Source organism: Aythya fuligula, chromosome 18 (genome assembly GCF_009819795.1).
Source record: "Aythya fuligula isolate bAytFul2 chromosome 18, bAytFul2.pri, whole genome shotgun sequence".
In the NCBI taxonomy this organism is placed as follows: domain Eukaryota; kingdom Metazoa; phylum Chordata; class Aves; order Anseriformes; family Anatidae; genus Aythya; species Aythya fuligula.
The window spans coordinates 1,972,764-1,991,323 of record NC_045576.1 but is presented as its reverse complement, the minus strand read 5'-3'; the positions used below and the strand labels follow the sequence as shown (position 1 = coordinate 1,991,323).

Below are 18,560 nucleotides of genomic sequence, written 5' to 3'. Positions count from 1 at the left end.
TTCAAGAGGGTATAGGAGAAAAACAGCTTTCAGAGCTGCAATTCTGCTTGTCTTTGTTTTCTGGTGATTCTCCTTGGCCTCTCTTTGAGGAGTCCAGCAGCCTGCACCGGGGAGGAGGCTCTGGCTGGGCAGTAGCAGGTGGTAGCACAGCGCCTGGCTCCTGCCCTGGGGCGTGAGTTTCCTCTGGGTGGGGGGGAGAGGAGAGCAAATGGTGAGCGGTGCTTCAGTGCCCGATACCTCCAGCTTCTAAATGTGTAAGTGGGTAGCTTAAGCTGATCTAGGGATTAGCTGTTCCCAAAAGAAAGGCCAAACATCACCACATCTCACTTATGCTAGCTACTCTTTTTTCCATTTTTATATAATTTTTCCGATAGGATTAGTTCCCTGCTGGTGTGAGTCCCTGATCTGCTGACCATAGGCCAGGCGACCACCCTCGCCAGCTCAAAGGATGCAGCAGGAACACGTGCTTGGGACAGGGGAGATGACACCTTCAGGTGGCAGAAGCCATTGGGTTGGGGACTGTCTGCAGCTCACCCAAGCCAGGGAATGGGCTTCTGTGGGGGCTTTAGGGTGACCAGAGCGTGGGCTGCTGCTGGAAAGGGGGGTTCTTGGGCTTTTTGTACGTGACTTCCAGTGACGGTGTGGCAGTGGTATAAACTGGATGCTCAGGGTGCTGGGCTGGTTGAAAATGAAACTTCGTTAGCCGGATCAGCTGCTGGCACTAGCAGGGCTTGCCTCTGTGCAGTTGGTTGCTGCTTCAAAGGGGGCATGGGATGGGGAAACGGGGCAGGGGAAGAAGCGACACTGGTTGCAGCTCAAGTTGATCAACAGCCCTGGGGAACTTTAGCCTAAGGTTAGCGCCAGATTGTGTTTCTTTTTTGCTTCCTAATTCTGCCCTTTTTAGAAGAACTCATTACTCGGTAGAAAGCTTGCTTCTCAAGCAGAAAATTGAACTTTTTTTTATTCTTACTTAGACTGCACAATTTTGGGACTTTTTTCCAAATTTGAATTGCACAGGTGTACTATAATATTTTTAATGTTAATCTTTGTAATTTGAAGACCCTGAGAAATATTTACATCCCAGCTGTATCCCTCCAAAGTGAAGCAACAGGTTCCAATGGGACTTCCTTGTTCCTTTAATAACGAAGGGTTGGTCTTAGGGTCGCGCTGAATGGAGGTGAGAGGGGGTGCAGGGGGCTGGGCTGCTACCACTCGCTTGTCTTTGTGCCTGTGTTTGTCTGAGCCAAACTGAGTGGTTGTGTTGGGTGAGCACCGCTGAGCAGCGAGCTGGGATGCCTTAGTGTGTGGCCATGGCTGCTCGGGGACAGGGCTGTGCTGGCGTGGCAGGGAGGTGCATGGGGTGCCCTTTTCCTGGAGACTGGAAGCTGCTCGTTTGTCCCAGCCTTCGGGTGAACGTCCTGGGTCCTGCGGGGTACCCTGCAGGATGTTTGTGCTGGTGCAAGAAATGGTGTTACTGAAGCTGTCTTAGAGGTGCTTCCCCCGGCACAAACGGTGTGCTAGAGCACGTGCTGGAAGTGTAAAGCACTCGTCGTGACTTTGCCCGGAGTATCCTCATCGTGGACCGAAGCATCCTCACCTGCTCCTGCAGAGCAAGAGAGACAGCTAATGCCGTACTTACCGATACTTGTCATGGGACTGACTGACTTGTGTTTCCTAGGTCAGCTGCTATGAAGGCTGGCAATGCAGATAGTCTAATCTGGTCTGCTTTTTACTCCTGAAACTTGCTTATAAACCCCATGGGATTTTTTGGTCTAATCTTTACATATTTCTGCAGCGCTGTCTCATGAGGCATGTTATCATACAAAGGCCCAGTTAGTTCTGAGATTGCTTTTAAGAATCACAACGCTTATGTGGAGATGTTTTCATAATATTTTCATGTTTCCATGAACAACCACCTCAAAATTCTGTGACATTTAAAAAACAAAATCAAAACTATTAGAATTATTGCAAGGGTTGGCAGATTTTTTTTTTTAAGACTCAGACACATTCTGTCATAATAATCTGTTTAATGGGCTCACTGTTGCACTTCAAGTTGAAATTCAATGAAAAAAGCAGTCTTTTAAAAATACTGAGATGTGTGTCCAACATGAGAAGTGCAGTTCTTCTCGCCATCCCAGATGATGAATGTCCCAGCAGTGACCGAGGAGGGCTGAGCTCTGGGACACAGGCTAGCAGACGTGGCCCGTGCTCTGGGGATGCTTTAGGAAAGGGCCCAGCTGCTTTGAAAACAAGACCCCGAATTGTTTTGTCTGGGGGAGGAAAAAATCAAAGCAAATAAACTGTAAATCACTCTTCCCCGTTAGTCCTTTTGCCAGAATGTTGTTCAGAGCGGATCCAGAGCGATGGGCTCTCCTCTGGGACACAACTCAGCTGCTGAACCAGGCGGCGTCCTGAGCCCCCCGCTGTAACGCCCTCACTGCCCTTGGGTGCTGGATGCAGCTCTGGCCATTACCATGAACAATCAGAGCTTGGAGCTTGTGGCTGTCTGTCTTTCTCTACTTCCACCTTAATGGCTTGTGACTTTCAGAGTCCAGATGGAGACAGTAAAACAGATTTGCAGTAACAAATTGGAATACCCATTGCCTTCCTTAAGACCTGTGCCAACTCAGGCTCCTCGATGTAGAAAATGGAAAGGTTTTCTGCACTTGCTGAAGTTCCTGGTAATGATAAAATACCTACAGCTGTCCAGACTTTCAGACACGCTTCAGGACAAATGGGGTTGGAAAATTCATTTATACAGTGCCTTGCATGCTGTGGAGCACAAGCTTTGTGTGGTGAACTGACAGGCAAAATGGGGGATAACGCAGAGCACTAACACATGCTGCTGCTTTCTACTGAACTACTTCTGTTTTTGAGGCAAATGTTATCCGTGTTCTTAGCATTTTAAGAAGTAATAAACTAAAGAGCTGATGTTTAGAAGAGGTTTTATTATTTGACAAATTGCATTGGCCTAGCTGCAGTGACAAAATTGCAGAAAAGTTATTTTTGGGGAGTCAAAAGGGAAAATTGAATTGTCGCTTTAGAAAATGTCTCTGAATATTAAAGCAAGAAATACCAACTTTGCACTCATGGTACCAACTTGGCATTTGTTCAGCTGTTTCTTCTAAAAGAAGAAATAACTTGTGTTGTCCTACGTTATCTTGATTTTGCTGCCATACGGTGTTGCCTGTGAAGTTTGCAAGTCAGGGTTAGCTGTGAGTCAGGGTTAGCTACCCTTGGAATCGGGTCAGGGTCAGAAAGTTGCTCTCTCTTCAGCTTGGCCTGACAGCTGGCTGCGTGGTGTGAGTACTGGAGTTCTGTGCTTCGTCTCCTGCTGCTACCAAGAAGCAATTTCTGACTGGGCTTGCAAGACCAGCTGCCCTAAATCAAAGCCAGAAGAATGAAAACCTTTTCAGGCTATGCTCTGAGCATTTCTGCTGTTGTACTTCCCCTGCTTTTGCCTACTGTCAGCTCTTAGTTCCTGCACTCAGAGGCTTTGCCCTTCCTTTTTGGTGAGCCTGGGCAGAGCTGCTGTGCATCACAGGTGGAGGAGGTCTGGTACCGTCCCTGCAGCATCATTGGGAATACTTTGAATCTTACTGTCTTTCCCACTTTTACTTAAGTGACTTGTGTTCTCTGCTGAAGCATCACCCCGGACCGTTTGGGTGTTAGTTGTCTGCACAGTGGCTCAGGGGGATCGCTGGTATTTCTTGCCACTTCTGAACAAGCAGGTACGAGGGGTTCAAAGTGCAGCCGTGTGCGTGTTTTCACACTTCCCCTGGGAAAGCACCTTATGCTTTCCTTCGTACTTGACATTAAAATGAAGCCTAAAACTTGCCAGTGGTGCAGTCCACAAGCCCCCGCTTTAGCTCGCTGTAACAACATGCAGTAGCATCTCCCTGCTTTGAAGGATGTGAATTCAAGGACTTTAAAACTTCCTATTCACAGACTAATTAAAAGAGCAATGTTTTGCTGAGACTAGGTCTTTTTTTTTTTTTTTTTTTTTTTTTGTTCTGCCTGCCTTTTTTAGGTACTTTGTCGATACAAATGTAGCTGTTTGATCTAATGCAGTTTGGAGCTGGAAAAGGGATCTCAGCTCTCTCCCCCCACCAGCCGAAGTTTTGGGGCAGTTGTGTCCTGATGTGTTTTAGGGCACGGAGTCAGCTGGCCACAAATTGGACCAAAACCCAGCACGGTCCAGCCTGCTCTCCTGCTCACCTCTGGGCTGCCTGATGCTGACCTGAGCACTGGCACAGCTGGAGGAGGAAACCAGGACGTGACGGCCCCTCCACAGCCCCTCTGTTTGCTGTGCACCCACTGCCTGTGCCCATCTCAGCCCCAACCCCGGCCTCGTCCCTGCACCAGCAGCCCTGCTGGGCTGTGCCGAAACTCCACTGCTGCTGCAAGCCTGCTCTGGGGCTGCACCAGCACTTCTCAAATCCCAGGTGCTCAGCAGGCAGCGTCAGGGAGGGAAGTGCAGGTCACTTGCTGGCTTTTACATGCTGGTGAGGGTTGAAATTCTACTTCAGCACTGATCTTACACAGCAGTGGTAGGAGCTCGGCTCGCTTCGTGCGTAGGGTGACCGCAAAGCTCTGCAGTAGCTCACGACACGGGTTAGCAATAGCTTCTCTGGACCCAGTTAGAAGTGATGTAAAAATGGTTTACATTACTCTGCTTACCTGAAGTGTATGTATGTATGAATATAAGGCTGTTTCAGAGCTGTTAAGCATGTTGGAGAGATGCCTTGTAGCAACTGAAGCTATTTGTTGTATTGGGTGTGGAATCTGTGTCCTAGAAGGAATTATGGTCATCGTGTTGCCTGTTGCTCCCTCCCTGTGCTCCGCCACAGCTCATGTTTGAGGAAAACGGGTGGTGGGCAGCAGGGAGTCCAATGTGTAGACCCAAGATTTACATTTCAACAAATTGCTCATTGTAATGCAATCCATTACAAATGACCGATCAGGAAACAAAGTGTGTGAAGTCCTTAGTTTGCAGGAGGCAATTGTGCTCTTCCTGGTGTAAGTGACAAAGAACTGAAAACATAAAAGCAGCAGGAACTTTGTGATGCAAATTTATGAAAAAAGTTGAAGCAGGGGAAGAGGGCACCTCTATCTGAGATGTTTTACTTTCTGCAGGTATACTTGAATGTTTTGATTATATAACTTTTAATATGTAGTGTATGATGAAATAGGTTCTGTAAATACCCCGTAATTATGAAATACCTCTTCTAGGGTATAACTGACCTTCAGGCATTCTTTTCAAAGGTCGTAAGCGCAGCAGTGGGAGTCACAAAAGTGCTGAGCCACACCGTGTTGTGGAGTTAACTCTGTTCAGTGTTTCTCTGGATGTCCTTTTGACGAGCCTGTAATGAATAAGCTAGATCATGGAAGCACTTCAGGCGTGCATGTTAATTAAAAAGAATGAAAAGCACTAGAGGAAAGCTCTTGCTTGCTTGAGATGTTCCTCCTATTTCCAAGTAGTCATTTCTGGTCATTAGTATTGCGTACATGAAACTGTTTTGCCTCTTGCTTAATGCTTAGTATTTGAAATTCTTTATTCAATGAATTTCAGATGAGACAATAAAAGATGTAGGGTCAGCTTTGTCTGAAAATGTTTAAAAAGTACTGTGCGTTATTAAATTTAATAGAAGATTTTTGTTTCATGACATGTGGCAGGACTTCTGTGAATGTCTAAGGTGATGCTGGCTGGGGTGTGTGTGTGAGAGCTTAAATAATTAAGGGATATTATTAAAACTAGTGTGAGAGTGCCCTTAGAATTGTTAAGCTAAGAAGCTAAATTATCTAAATACTCCTTCCAAAGAAACTGTCTTATAAATTAAGGGATAACAGACACAGACCTATAACCATGTTCATTCTTGTTTTTGCAGACCGTGAGGACCAATCAATTCTCTGCACGTAAGTAAATGCTTATTTTCTTTGGGGCGTTTTGGGAAATTCTTGTTGTCAAAGGGGAAGGTCTCAAGTTCCTGGGGGTCTTTGATACAGCTATGGTAATCCCAGTCCTGTCTTTAATCTTGTCAGGCAGTGACTAATGGTTAATGATGTAGCGTGAAGTCATGTTTTATGCGGGGAAATACTCTTTTAATAATGTAATTCACCTTATGGAAGGCTTTATAGGCTTATGTGGCATTTAAGAACTGTAGTTTAAAAATGTCAGTTGAGATCTGAATCAGAAATAATCTTTAAAATGTACGTATCTGTCTGAAATACTGTATTATATCTACTCTGTGTAGCCCCTCAGGGGGACATGAATCAAAGTTGGTCTAGAAACCCTGCTGAGCAACTGCATAGCCTTGGATCTGCTTCAGACAGGAGAGCTCTGAACAAGCTGACACTCAGTTTCCTTCCTGCCTCCTCTGTGTGTGCCTGGGTCTGCCCCATCCAGGAGCAGATTTCTTGCTTCAGCCCAAGCTTCCTGGGGATCTGGAAACGAAGCGGTGCACGAGTCAAAGCAGCCTGAGTGCGTGTTCTGCTCATGCCGCCACAGAGCCTGTCTGTCGTTGGGCTACTGTTAGGAGGGGCGATCCTATTTCCTCCCCCTTCCTATGCAAGCTGTGTGTTTCTGCTGCCTATTTGGTTAGCCCTGGGAGTTGGCACTCAGCGTAAGCCGGTTTGGGGAGCTCAGCTAGCAGAAAGCCGACCTTGGCACAGAATGCTGCTTTGGGGTCTGCAGGCCTGCACCCTGTGCAAAGCGCAGAACTGGGGAAGTGCCATCGCTGGTCCCGGCCTGGTGGCTGGGCTGCTTCATGAGAGCCCACCCGGAGTACTGTGCTCAGCTCGGGGACCCCGCTGTAAGAAAGGCATGGACCCGTTCAAGTGAGTCCAGAGGAGGCCACGAGGATGCTCGGAGGCTGGAGCACCTCTCCTGTGGGGACAGACTGAGGGAGCCGGGGCTGTTCGGCCTGGGGAAGAGAAGGCTCCAGGGGTCACCTCACAGCGGCCTGCCCGTGCCTGAAGGGGGCTGCAGGAGTGCTGGGGAGAGACTCTGTGTCAGGGGTGTGGTGGTAGGACAGGGGGTAATGGCTTTAAGCTAAAAAAGGGGAGATTCAGGTTAGATATTTGGAAGAAATTCTTTACTCAGAGGGCGATGAAGCCCTGCTGCAGGCTGCCCAGAGGAGCTGTGGGTGCCCCATCCCTGGCAGTGCCCAAGGCCAGGCTGGATGGGGCTGGTGGGAGGTGTCCTTGCCCGTGGCAGGGACTGGAATTAGATGGGCTTTAAGGTCCCCTTGTCTAGGTCTCCGGTCCCTGCCCTTAGTGGCATTGTGTTAACTACTTTATGTGCAATGTACAAAACAGCTCTGAAAGCAGGGATAACATCCCAGAGTGAAAAAGGCTTTGTCCTCTGAGTTTGTGGATGTGCTAGCATGTGCTTGCCTCACATGAACTCTTTTGAAGTAGCTTCATGTTTTTTTCTGTGTATGCATGAGCTTTGTACTCTTCAACATGGTCAGCCAAGGTTGGAGTGGCAGTGCTACAGGATTTAGTGCAGGTCTGATGTGTTTGTGTATAGATCAGAAAGCCTTTAAGATATATTGTTTTCAGGTTTTTTGTTACCTCACCTATAGGGTTAATGTAAGCTCTTGATCTTTCTGGGCTGAAAAGGCAGTTGGGTCCTGTTTTATATCTGGAGCAGCACTTCAACGTGGAATATTTGGAGCTTGTGACAGGTTCCATGTCTTGGCTACCAGGCAGTTGGTAAGCTGCTTAGTTGCACATGCATTTGCAGAGAGGAATACAAATGATGAGGAGGGGACACGCTTTCTTATGGCCAGACCTCAGGAGAGTGTGACCACATCTTCTGAAGCCTGGAGCTGCTGGGGACTGCTCTGAAAGCCGCCATAAGATCCTTGGAGACGGTCCCACTTCTGTCAACTATTTGTTAACAAATTTACTATTCCATCTAAAATCCCAGAAGCGGTGCTAAGAAGCAACGGACAGTAGATCTCATAAGGATTCCAACACTGTTCTCGAATCATATTGCAAAATGTGGTATTGAAACTGTTATTACCATGACTCTGGACAAGTTTTGCTACCTATAATTTGCTGTCTCGGATGTACCAATGTTAAGGACTAAACTTAGCAGAAGTGTGGCAGTGTCTGACAGAAGCTGAGATTCTGAGCAACAAATTCCAGGCTCTGTTGGCTGCCTTGTTTTTTTTAACTTGCATTTTCTCATTGAAGTGCTTACGCAGCAGCATGAAGAACCACTTACTGTGTATTACAAAGAAATACAAGTTCCTTCAGTAATGTGGACAGGTCTGTGCCCTCAGCATTATGAAGGTAAGGTACCTTACCTCCAAACTTGACCTGTAGGACCATATAACATCCAATCAAGGTCTTGCCTTGTGAGAATGTGAAGACACATCAGTTGTTAGGCTCCAAGGGTTCTGCGCTCTCGAAGTTGACCACCTCAGCTTTACCGGCCCAGGAGTCCTTGCTGATGGAACACTGTTATCACCGCTTGGATGCTGACTGTAGAAAAGCATCCTAGGTATTACCACATTGCTCTTCAGGTTAACTTTTCTCTTGAAACACAGTTGCCTTGGTGCTTCTCTCCAAATTGGATACAGACCTGAAAAGCAGCACATCAAAAGCAACTGCATTCTCTTGCACAGGTCTTTTGAACAAATTGGTGTGAAGACGGCTGTCTACTGTTCCTAAGCAGGTTTCCCCATGGGCTTCATGGCAGAGCCATATTCTTTTGTCAGGTTTGCATTATAAACTCATTACTTGACACCTGGTCAGCTGGGATGTTAAATGACCTCCAGCAAGGCTGTGGCAAACTTGTTTGTGTAGTAGACCAAAAGGATGCCTAATGCACTTTGCTCAAGGCTGAGCTAGTGTCCAGGACTCCTCTCTATTGCGTTGCTGCTTCTGTGGTGAAAAGGCGAACTGGACATTTTCCTTCCACGCCACTGGTTTTACAGGTCTTAGACTAAGGCAGGCATAAATAAGGTGAAAGGAGTGTGTCTTAACTGCACTGGAGGTGGTTTCAGAAACTTCTTTGGCAGTTCATAAAAGGCTTGATGTCTTCTAATCCCAGACTTGTTGTCTCAGGACGTCATTCATCTGATTGACCCCAATCTTCAGTAGAGCTGAAAACCTTCAGAATATTTTTTCTCTTCCCCAGTAGCAGTAATTCAAAGGAGTATTTCAAGCTAGCTGTGAGAAAGGAAACATCACAGAATCATAGAATGGTTTGTATTAGAAAAAACCCTGAACACCATCTAATTTCCAGCCCCTGCCATGGGTAGGGTCCCTTCCCAGCAGCCCAGGTTTCCCCCAGACCCATCCAGCCTTGGGCACTGCCAGGGATGGGGCAGCCAGTGCTTCACACTTTCTGAGAAAGGAATTTCTTCCTCATATCTAATCTAAATCTCCCCTCCTTAAGCTTAAAGCCATTACCCCCTGTCCTATCCCCACACCCCCCGACACACAGTCCCTCCCCAGCTCTCCTGCAGCCCCCTTCAGGCACTGGCAGACTGCTGTGAGGTCTCCCTGGGGCCTTCTCCTCTCCAGGCCGAACATCCTTCAATTTGTGCGTGCAGGTGAGTGGGGAGTTGCAGTGTGCCTGCCACGCTCATCTCTCCTGTTGCCTTGGCTGTAACTGCCTTTCTGTACAGCCTGGAGAGAGATCTCTCCTCGTACTCGGTGAAGGTCTCCCTGGTTAATATCTTCATTGATCTCTTCCTACCTCTAGTTGGTCAAGTTTCCTGGTTTTACAACTTGCTGAGAATCACCTTAATTTAGTTTTCCCAAGAGGATTGTGCTGAAGAATAGCCTGTCTCATTGAAATGCTCATCTAAATGCAGCATGTGGAATAGGCTAGACTGATGGAGAGTTCTTCAGGCATGCCTCTCATTATATCCTGCTGTTCTGGACGTAATGGGATTACTTGAAGGTTTCCTGTCCCAACCTAATCACATGTTGACGTTCCCTGAGGAGCTTGAGGTCTGTCATGCCCAAAAGATGAGTTTTGCATAAACTGGTGATATTAAAAATTACTAATCCCTTCTCAAAGTTGAATCTAACACCAGGAATGGAAAAAACTACTGCTGCTTTCTCTGGATGCTTGTGTCAGCAGAACATCATGTCCTTTACCTGGCATGGAGGCTGCCTCTTTAGGAGGGTGTTACTCACCGCCAGCTGGTGTGGCTGTCACTCAGTTCTCCCACCCAGACTTGCTGACATAAATGAATTTTTGGTCTTGGTGTGGAAACGAGTTGCCTTAGAACATAAAACAACACTCCTTCTTCTCTTCCTCTTTTTTTTTTTTTTTTTTGCTATTGTTCTCTCTCCCTTCTTTTCATTTGTTTGCCCATTCTCCATCTTTAAGGAACCAAATGCAGACAGTGGTTCCAGTAACTTCATGTTCCTTCTAGCCTGTAAGTACCCTGTAAGCCTGTATTAACCCTGTGTCCATAAGAAGTCAATTACAGAGAAGTGCTAACTTTACACTGTGCCCACACCGAAATGACAAAATAGACAGCGAGGTAAGATGTGACATTGCAATGAGAAGCTGTGCAGGCTTTTCTCTTTGAGAAGCTGCATCTGCTGGACTCCTGGTACGATTTGATGTTTGTCTTTGATTACTGTTCTCTGTTAATGTTAAATAGGAGCACGTGTCAGGCTGCTGGAGGCTGATGATCAAGATGAAGAAACTTTTGTTATGGCATATTAGAATATGAGAAATATCCAAATGTCTCCTGGATTTGTTCTCTTTAGCTGCAAGGTGGCTTCTGGAAATTCAAACATGCAAACATGCCGTACTGCACTTTTTAAGCAAATAGATTCTAAATTTGAGAATCTTACTACAAGCTTATGGTATTCTCAAAACTGAGACTAGGTTTGATAAACAGTCATTTAGCAGATGCTTGCAGCCATACAAGGATATCTAATCTGAATTGGCTTCAGTAGGAGTGGTGGGGCGTGGAGGGAATAGAGGCTGCTTATTAAAGGACAACAGCAGCAAATACCAAGCATTTTTGTATACAACCTCTGGCCAGAGTCCAGCTTGTAACATTCCCTAGACAACTGGTGTTGAGATGATGAGAAGCATCTAAAGGGGAATGGAGAGGCTGTAAAGCAGCCTTGTGAATAGTAAAGCCAATTAATACTCCTCTGTGCTAGCCCAAACTATCACTTAGACCTCTTCGTTACAGAAAATTAGCCAAGTAATTAAAGCGTTCTTTTAATTACAGGTCTCGACTGTAAATATCTGTTTATAACTGGCAGAAGACTTGCTCAGTTGCATCTGGGAATAAGTCCCTTCTGTTCTTCGCAGCCGTTGCTGTGAGGAGGACAAAGGCCTGTTGTTGGGGCTCTCACTTACGCAGTTACTTTCTCCTACAAACAACTTAAGTGCATGCAGCCGTGCTTTGGTGCCGAAGTGGCCACTTGGTGTGAATCGAAGCAGTGCTGCCTGCAGAACTGCGCAGCAGGTCGGGTTCCTGGTAATTGTGGAATCAGTCCCCAAGGAGAACTTGCCCAGGTGCCAAGGTGGGGGTGCCGTGTCTCCTTCTGCCAGGTGTTCAGCTCCTATAGGGCCTCCTGCCCCCAGGTTACCGTATTGTCCCAGGGCCTCCTGCTGATCAGGAGTGACAAAGACTGATCCTCCTGTGGCAAGGGAAAGGTCTGAGTCCCAGCATGGAAAAATACGGGCTTGTTTGGCTAGTTTTCAGTATTTTAAATCACTGAGAGGTGATCTGTAATCGGGTAGATTAGACAAACTTAATCAGATCACCCCTATATATTGCAGATGCTTATCTTCACAAACCTTGTTCCTGTGCAGTAGGGACTGTGTGTATGGGCAACAAGATGAGGAAGTCTTTCACAATTTCAAAGCTTTCTTTGTACCAGTGTGTGTCCTGTCCTATGTGAGTGCCAGAGCTACATCTCAGGTCCTGCATAGCCCATGCTCTGCAGGGGAAATCACTGACTCACAGTGGGATGTCAGCAACTTTAAACTACTGCAAGTGTCCAGCAAACAGAAATCGCCACTGCAGGCAGAGGTGGTGGTGTAGCCTTGTCCTGCCGTCCTGAGAGTGCTGCCCCTGTACAAGATGTGTAGCTGGCAGTAAGAGGAGCAATTGTTTCAGTGCTGTTCTCCTTCGGAACAGTGCTTCTGTTAGGGTAGGTCTTCCACAGGCAGGCATTTGACCTGCTGATACAATAAAAGTTGTCCCTATAGGTGAGCCATGTGGGACGAGCACAGTGCTCTCCTGGAAGTCAGACCTTGCCTCCCATGCCTGGATGTTGCCTCTTTGCTTTGTGACCTTTGAGTCATCTCCCACTGTGTTCGTTTTGCATGTGCTCAGATGGTAATCTGCTCAGCAGAGGAAATGCCTTCTGCTGTGCGAGAGTTAGGTTGGAGTAGCTTGGGGAAAAAAGGTGCAGCTGGCTGAGAAGTCAGTCGGTAATTCTTGCTAACCAAATTGTAGCTGAGATGAATTTGCCTGAAGAATACTTTCCTTTATTGAAAAATGACACTGTAGGTTCACATCCAGTGAATTTAAAATCATGTAGAAACTTTAAAGTGTTCTTGCTAGCTAAGGTTTTCCTACTTTACATGTGCTTGAAGCTTATTCAAAGCAGAAGCTTTGCTGCTGTGGGGAATGGTGCTTTAACTCCAGATAATGCAAAAATTTGCCTGTGACCCTCAGACTTCATTTGACCTGTCTCTAACGTAGTTTGTATGAAGGGAGAGAGCTTTCAATCAGTTAATGGAATAAGCTCATACATCCAACTTGAGCCTAGTGCTAAAGATGGCTTGCTTGGCTGATTCCACCTGGTGTGCTTGGCATATTCCATAGATGGAGCTGAGATGTGAATTCAGTCTCATTTTTTTTTCTGTTAGTAATGGAATTGAAACCAAAATAAGGGGTGAAATTATGACCTTACTGCAATCGTTAGCAAAGTTGCCATTGACTGAAGTAAGGCTAGGATCTCAGCCAAGGGTTTCCAGTGTTTAATTTATGGTAACATATTAATTGAGTTGTATTAAAACAAGGCTTTGAAAAAGTTAATCTTTAGCTTCATGATACCGTTTCCATTTCCATAAATATTGTACATTGTGTTACTAGAAGTTTACCTTTTTTGGGCAGGTTGGTAGAGGTAGAAGATCTTAATTTATTTTTTATAACTCATGTGTTTGCCCTCCTGGGAAAGAACTAAAGCGTGCAGATGTCCTTATGCCTATAAATGAAGAGGACTTTATCCTAAATCTTCTAATTCTTTTAGAATATATGGCAGCGAAACTATCTAGCTCTGTATCCTGCAGGAAATATTTGGCATACTTGTAAGCTCTAGGGAGAGGAGAACTAGGATGATAGCATCCATTAGTATTGCTTTTGAATGAGAACTTGCATAAAGACCTCTAAAAATCTCTATTAGATTTAAGGACTTTTAGCAAAAGGAATGTATTGCAAGCTTTTGACCTTCCTGTGCCACACGAAGCTGTGCTGGTGTGTGTGCCAGAAAAGCCTCTTGATTAGTGGACTCCTCTAAAGCTGGGTGCTGCCCTTTAGGAGGCTAACATCTGGACTGTATTTACTGTGCATTTTCTTTTCGCTGGATGTGTCAGGGTAGGTTTTCATCTTTAAAATTTAATAAACTGTTTCTGTAACTTAACAGAAAAGATTATTTATCTAGTTTTAAAGTCACAGCTAGCAATGTGTTCCCAAGCTCTGATGACAATTAAAACAAATTGTATTGGTTTAAAATGTAAATGTATGTTTTGTTGTACTTATTTTCTTTCTTCTGTTACCTGCTGGAGTAGTTCTAGCATTAAGAGTATTTTAATATACACTTAGAAACAGGCAATACTGCTTTTATTATCACTTGCAGTCATGAGTTATGTTAATATGAGCATTACATTGAAGGAGAAACTAGAAATAAAGACAAATTGGGAAGCAAGAATGGGCATCAGAAGTATGTTTTCTGCTTATTGATCTTCATGTTTCTCTGTTACAATTTTCTATGTAACAAACATAGGGACCTGGTAGAAATGGGATTTTTCACTTAATTAAAAAAAAAAAGTGTATTTCCCCTTGTAGTGGTCCCAAAGTACACCCAGTTTGTGTAGCATACTGATGGTATCTTGGCAAAAAGGAAGCCCAGTTATTCATTAGCTAATTCTTGGAGTGGTTATCTATGTAACCAGCTCTCCAGGTTATACATTCCACATTTATTTTCCATGCATCGAGCAAAGCTGGTGTAGCTAATGCGTTTTGAGGGGCCTGTCTTCTGCTCCTGCAAGTTTTTCAATAGACAAGTATTTGTGACTTCTGCATTTTTCTTCTTGTGTTCTTTTCCAATTATATCCATTTTCTCATGAGGAAAACCAGAACAACAATGGTTTGACAGGACGAGGTGGGTGCTTCTGAGCTGCAGATGCCACCAGTACGATCTGGTGCCCTGGGTAACCTCCGGTATGGCAGACTGCAGTCCAGTAACTGGGGCTGGGGTCGCATCCCATAACCTGTCTGCACAATCGTTTCGTTCAGTGCTCTCAGCTAACGGTGTCTTCCACAAAACCTGGTCGTTGTCCTTCCAGGTCAAACACATCAAACACCACCAGAACTTCATGCCTAAACTAGGGGCTGCTAGGAACTGAGCACCTGAATAAGTGCAGGCGAGCTGCAAAGCTGGCACACGGTGTGGTGGGGGAAGGCATTAGGAAGTCTGCAAAAGAAAGTGCTTGAATTCCCCCCAGCGAATTCACACTTCTCTTTCAGAATCGTAGCTGAGAAGCTTGGAAGCACGTGCAATGTATCCTCGCCACATTTCTGGAGTAGTTGGTTTCCGAACATTAACTTGAACAACCACTGAACGACAGAAGAACTTCCCCTCTCCCATTGCAGCCCCACATAATGAAATGCTTTTCAGTTTTGTGTCCTTAGCACTGCCGGTGGCAGGCTCCATCTTGTGTGGAATGGGCTTCAGCAGGACTGAAATGCTGTTGAAACGTGGCTAAATGAGACCTGGCAGTCCCCTTGTGTGGATTTATTTAATGGACTGTATTTAACCAGGTCTAGGTTAAAAAAGACTTGTGCCATCGTTTGTGGTCGCTGTGACAGCAGTGGTCAGACCTCTGCCTGTACCATCGAGGCAGTTCATTGCTCTGAGTTTGGGATGCCCCTTACGTAAATCTGGCACTAAATTCTGTCCAACAATCTGCTTTCAGTCGGCCTCTGTCTTAGTGTTCCACATCTGCGGTCCCTATTGATCTGTGTGCTGTGCCACTGCCCTAACTCACCTGGTGCTGAAGATGTAGCCCCATGACAGTAAATGTATTTGGGGCTCGCTAAGAGTGAGGTGAGCAGTGCAAAGAGGCTGGAGGTTTAAAATATTTTACTGGGGTCTGGAACTGGCTTCTAGAGATGCTAAGCATTTCCATCAGCCCAGTAATCCTCATAACCGGGTCCTGGAATATAAGATACACTAACTGTTTAATAATTTAAATATATATCCGCACTGTGAAAAAAATAATCTGTCTCAGTCTTTGTGATCAAGGCAAAGAACAAGTCTGTTTCTCATTACTTACGGTAATGTATGAATCCAGGCATACAGTCAGAAGCTTTTAATCAAACTAATGTTATATATTGTATCAACATCCTAATGCCGAGGAGATCTTTAGGATGTAGAAGGTATTTTAAACAAATACTTTGCAGTTCCCTGCCACACCACTGCTTTTGGATTTAGATGGTTACTGGGGTTCTGTTGCGTAGTCTAAGCCATAAATGGAATGAAATGAGGTTGTTTTAAACAAAGAATTGATATGCTGTTGAAAATTAACTTTGAGGAAAATGTTTAAAATGTTTTCCAGAGGTGAATCTGGTGCCGGGAAGACTGAAAACACTAAGAAGGTTATTCAATACCTTGCTCATGTTGCTTCCTCCCATAAAGGAAGAAAGGACCATAATATTCCTGTAAGTTGGGAAATCTTTTGTTTTTTTCTATTACTCTTTTGGTAAACTGCCATTTCTGCTTGGAAAAAAAACAAAACCTTTTGAATCAAAGATAAGCTGTAATATAATCCCAGTAATTTTGTTCACCTATTATTTTCCCTTTATTAGTGGCTAAAATGAGTGGTTATGTCAAAACTTCCAGTTAATGTTAGCTGTTTAACTGCTTTTGTGAGATTATGGGCTTTTTGCAAGAATTGTAACTAGAAACAGTATTGAAACTTTGCTACCTCTACTTTGTTTTCAAAAAAAATTTCATTAACTCTGGTGATTCCTGGTGGATTTATTTCCCATTACATGCAGCTTTTAGTACTAGCACATGTGAACAGAATTTGTTCTTTCAAAACTTAACTTGGGGAAAATCAAGTTTAAAAATTGCCATAGATCTTCTATATCTAGAAGTCAGCAGCTAATGAAAAGCTTGGCTTTATTGCATCACAAACATGCAAACTTGTTTTTAAGTTGGAGAATCTTGATTTTTTTTTTCCTGTAGCAAATCACTAACTGATCTATGCAGAGCTTTATTTAAATTTGTTGCTAATCTCTTCCAGAACTTGCACTGAATTTTTAGCAATTCACAAAACATGAATGGGTTGAAAAGTCTGTTACTATGAGGACTTGGAACACTTAGCAGCGGAGTATTTATTTAACTTTACTACAAGCAAGTAGCTAGCTCCAGTCAGTGCTGGTGTATGCCTGCTTTTTCTCCAGGAGTACTGCAGGCATCTGTGGTGGTTGGAAGCTCTCAGGCTGCATCTTCTGGCTTAGAGACATCTGTAACTTTTATTGTGTATGGCATGTAGTGTTAAGGTGCTCAGTGGAGTCATAGACTTGTTCGGTGTGTCAGGACTCAGACTCCTGGAGAAACAGGAGATGACTTTTGACCAATTTGTGAAGAAAAGAAAACCAAGAATTTAAGGGGGAGAGGAAGAAAATTGCTCTGCAGGCAGACTTGGAGAAATCTAGCCGAACGAATGGAGGGAACATCAGTCTTTAACTGAAAGCAAATAACGTGACCCTATATATTGCTTATTGAAAGTGTTGCTTCTTTGTTACACAGGGGAGATGAAAAGTAGTATTTCTCAATGTACATCATGCAGTCTGAGTGGGCTGCAGGTTGTGCCTACAGCAGTCACAGGCCTTAAAAAGAAGTTTCTTGCAATGGAGCGTCAGCAGCGTTGGGCATGTGTGCATGGCATTGCATGGAGAGGACGAGGCTCTGCAGAAAGCTATTCAGAACGTTATCCATCAGACTTGATTTTCTGCGTAGGTTCTGGTTCATGGATATTACTGGTTTTCCGCTGCATAACTTTGAACAAAACCAACAGCACCTTCTTCAGTTTCTATACGAGTAAGATTGCCCACAGCTTTCTGGGGGAAAGTGAATTACACAGTGTGGGTTTGTAGCAACTACTCTTAAAGCAACTACTCTTAAATATTCTACTGATAGAATATCTTGGGATATTAGATATGCTAGATACCTAATTAGATATCTCAGGATGCCTCCATTTGAAAGAGTTCCAGAAGTCTCTCGTCCAGGTGCTTTTCAGAATGGGTCTCTCTTCAAAGTCAGATCACATTGCTCAAGACCTGGCTGAGCAGAGGATTTTGAAAATCTCAAGGGATGAAGATTACGTGACCTCTCCAGGAGCCTAACCACTTGAAGCTCTCTTTCTGAATGTCTAAAATGTACTGGATATTTCTTTGGCCTTTTTTGTGCTGTATTTCCACAAGCGCTTGGTGCCAGTACACTAGCCAGGAGAAGCACCCTTCCTGAGCTTTGTCAGCACAGCAATTCCTGTGGCTGCTCGCTGGGCCTGGGAGCTGATGCAGGCTCAGGCTGCTGTTCTCAAAGTCAGCCTGGCTTTAACTGAAACTTGTTTTCTCTGTTGTGCTTATTTTGTGGCTGATATGAGGTGAGGGGATGGAAAGAGAGGAAAGTTGGGGGTAGAAAATGTCAGGGAGGGGAAGGATGAGTTGTCTTTTTTTAATGCAGTGTTGGCAAATTCAGTTTAAACCCCTGGCTGTGCTGCAACTTAATTCTGTACTTAGCAGTGCCATCAAATAGGGCAGTGGTGCTCATCTCAAGAGTTTAGGAGATGGTTGTTGCAATCGGCTGCTCTGTGAGCCATTGATGACTGGCATGATGGAGACTGGAAGAGTTTCATTCTTTGTAAAAGGCAGCTTAGGCACAAAAAGGAACGGGTTAGTGTCCTGAATGAAGGTTTGGTGCTCTGATCATGCACTTCATTCACTGCAGTGCCACAGTAAGCACCAAGTTAAGCAAATACTTACGGAGAAATGCAGATTGTTTAACCAAACCAGCCTTGAAAATACAAAGGAGTCTTCCTTTTTCTGTATCGATTTGTTTTAATTTATGGCAGACAAAGAATGTCCAACCTCCCCAACTAACTCTGAAAAGCTAAGTAGTGCCAGAACTGCAGTTAGATGTGCAGTCCTTGTTCCTTTTTATGTATTCACCAGCAGGCTGTAGAGGGCTGGTGGTGATCTGTAACACCATTCTGTACAGCATTTGTCTTCTGCTAAATAGGCTTGTTAGACTGCTAGTCATGG

The 18,560-nt window shown here is 44.8% G+C and overlaps 1 protein-coding gene across 5 annotated transcripts in view; it reads left to right on the top strand.

Annotated features, from left to right (window-relative positions):
- Positions 1–18,560, top strand: part of MYH10 (myosin heavy chain 10) — a 103,816-nt gene that overhangs the window by 32,200 nt on the left and 53,056 nt on the right. For all 5 annotated transcript variants that reach the window (XM_032199838.1, XM_032199835.1, XM_032199837.1 and 2 more), the window contains exons 4-5: positions 5,889–5,916; positions 15,848–15,950. In XM_032199838.1, the coding sequence (XP_032055729.1) occupies positions 5,889–5,916; positions 15,848–15,950 (131 nt within the window). The remainder of the gene's footprint in view (positions 1–5,888; positions 5,917–15,847; positions 15,951–18,560) is intronic.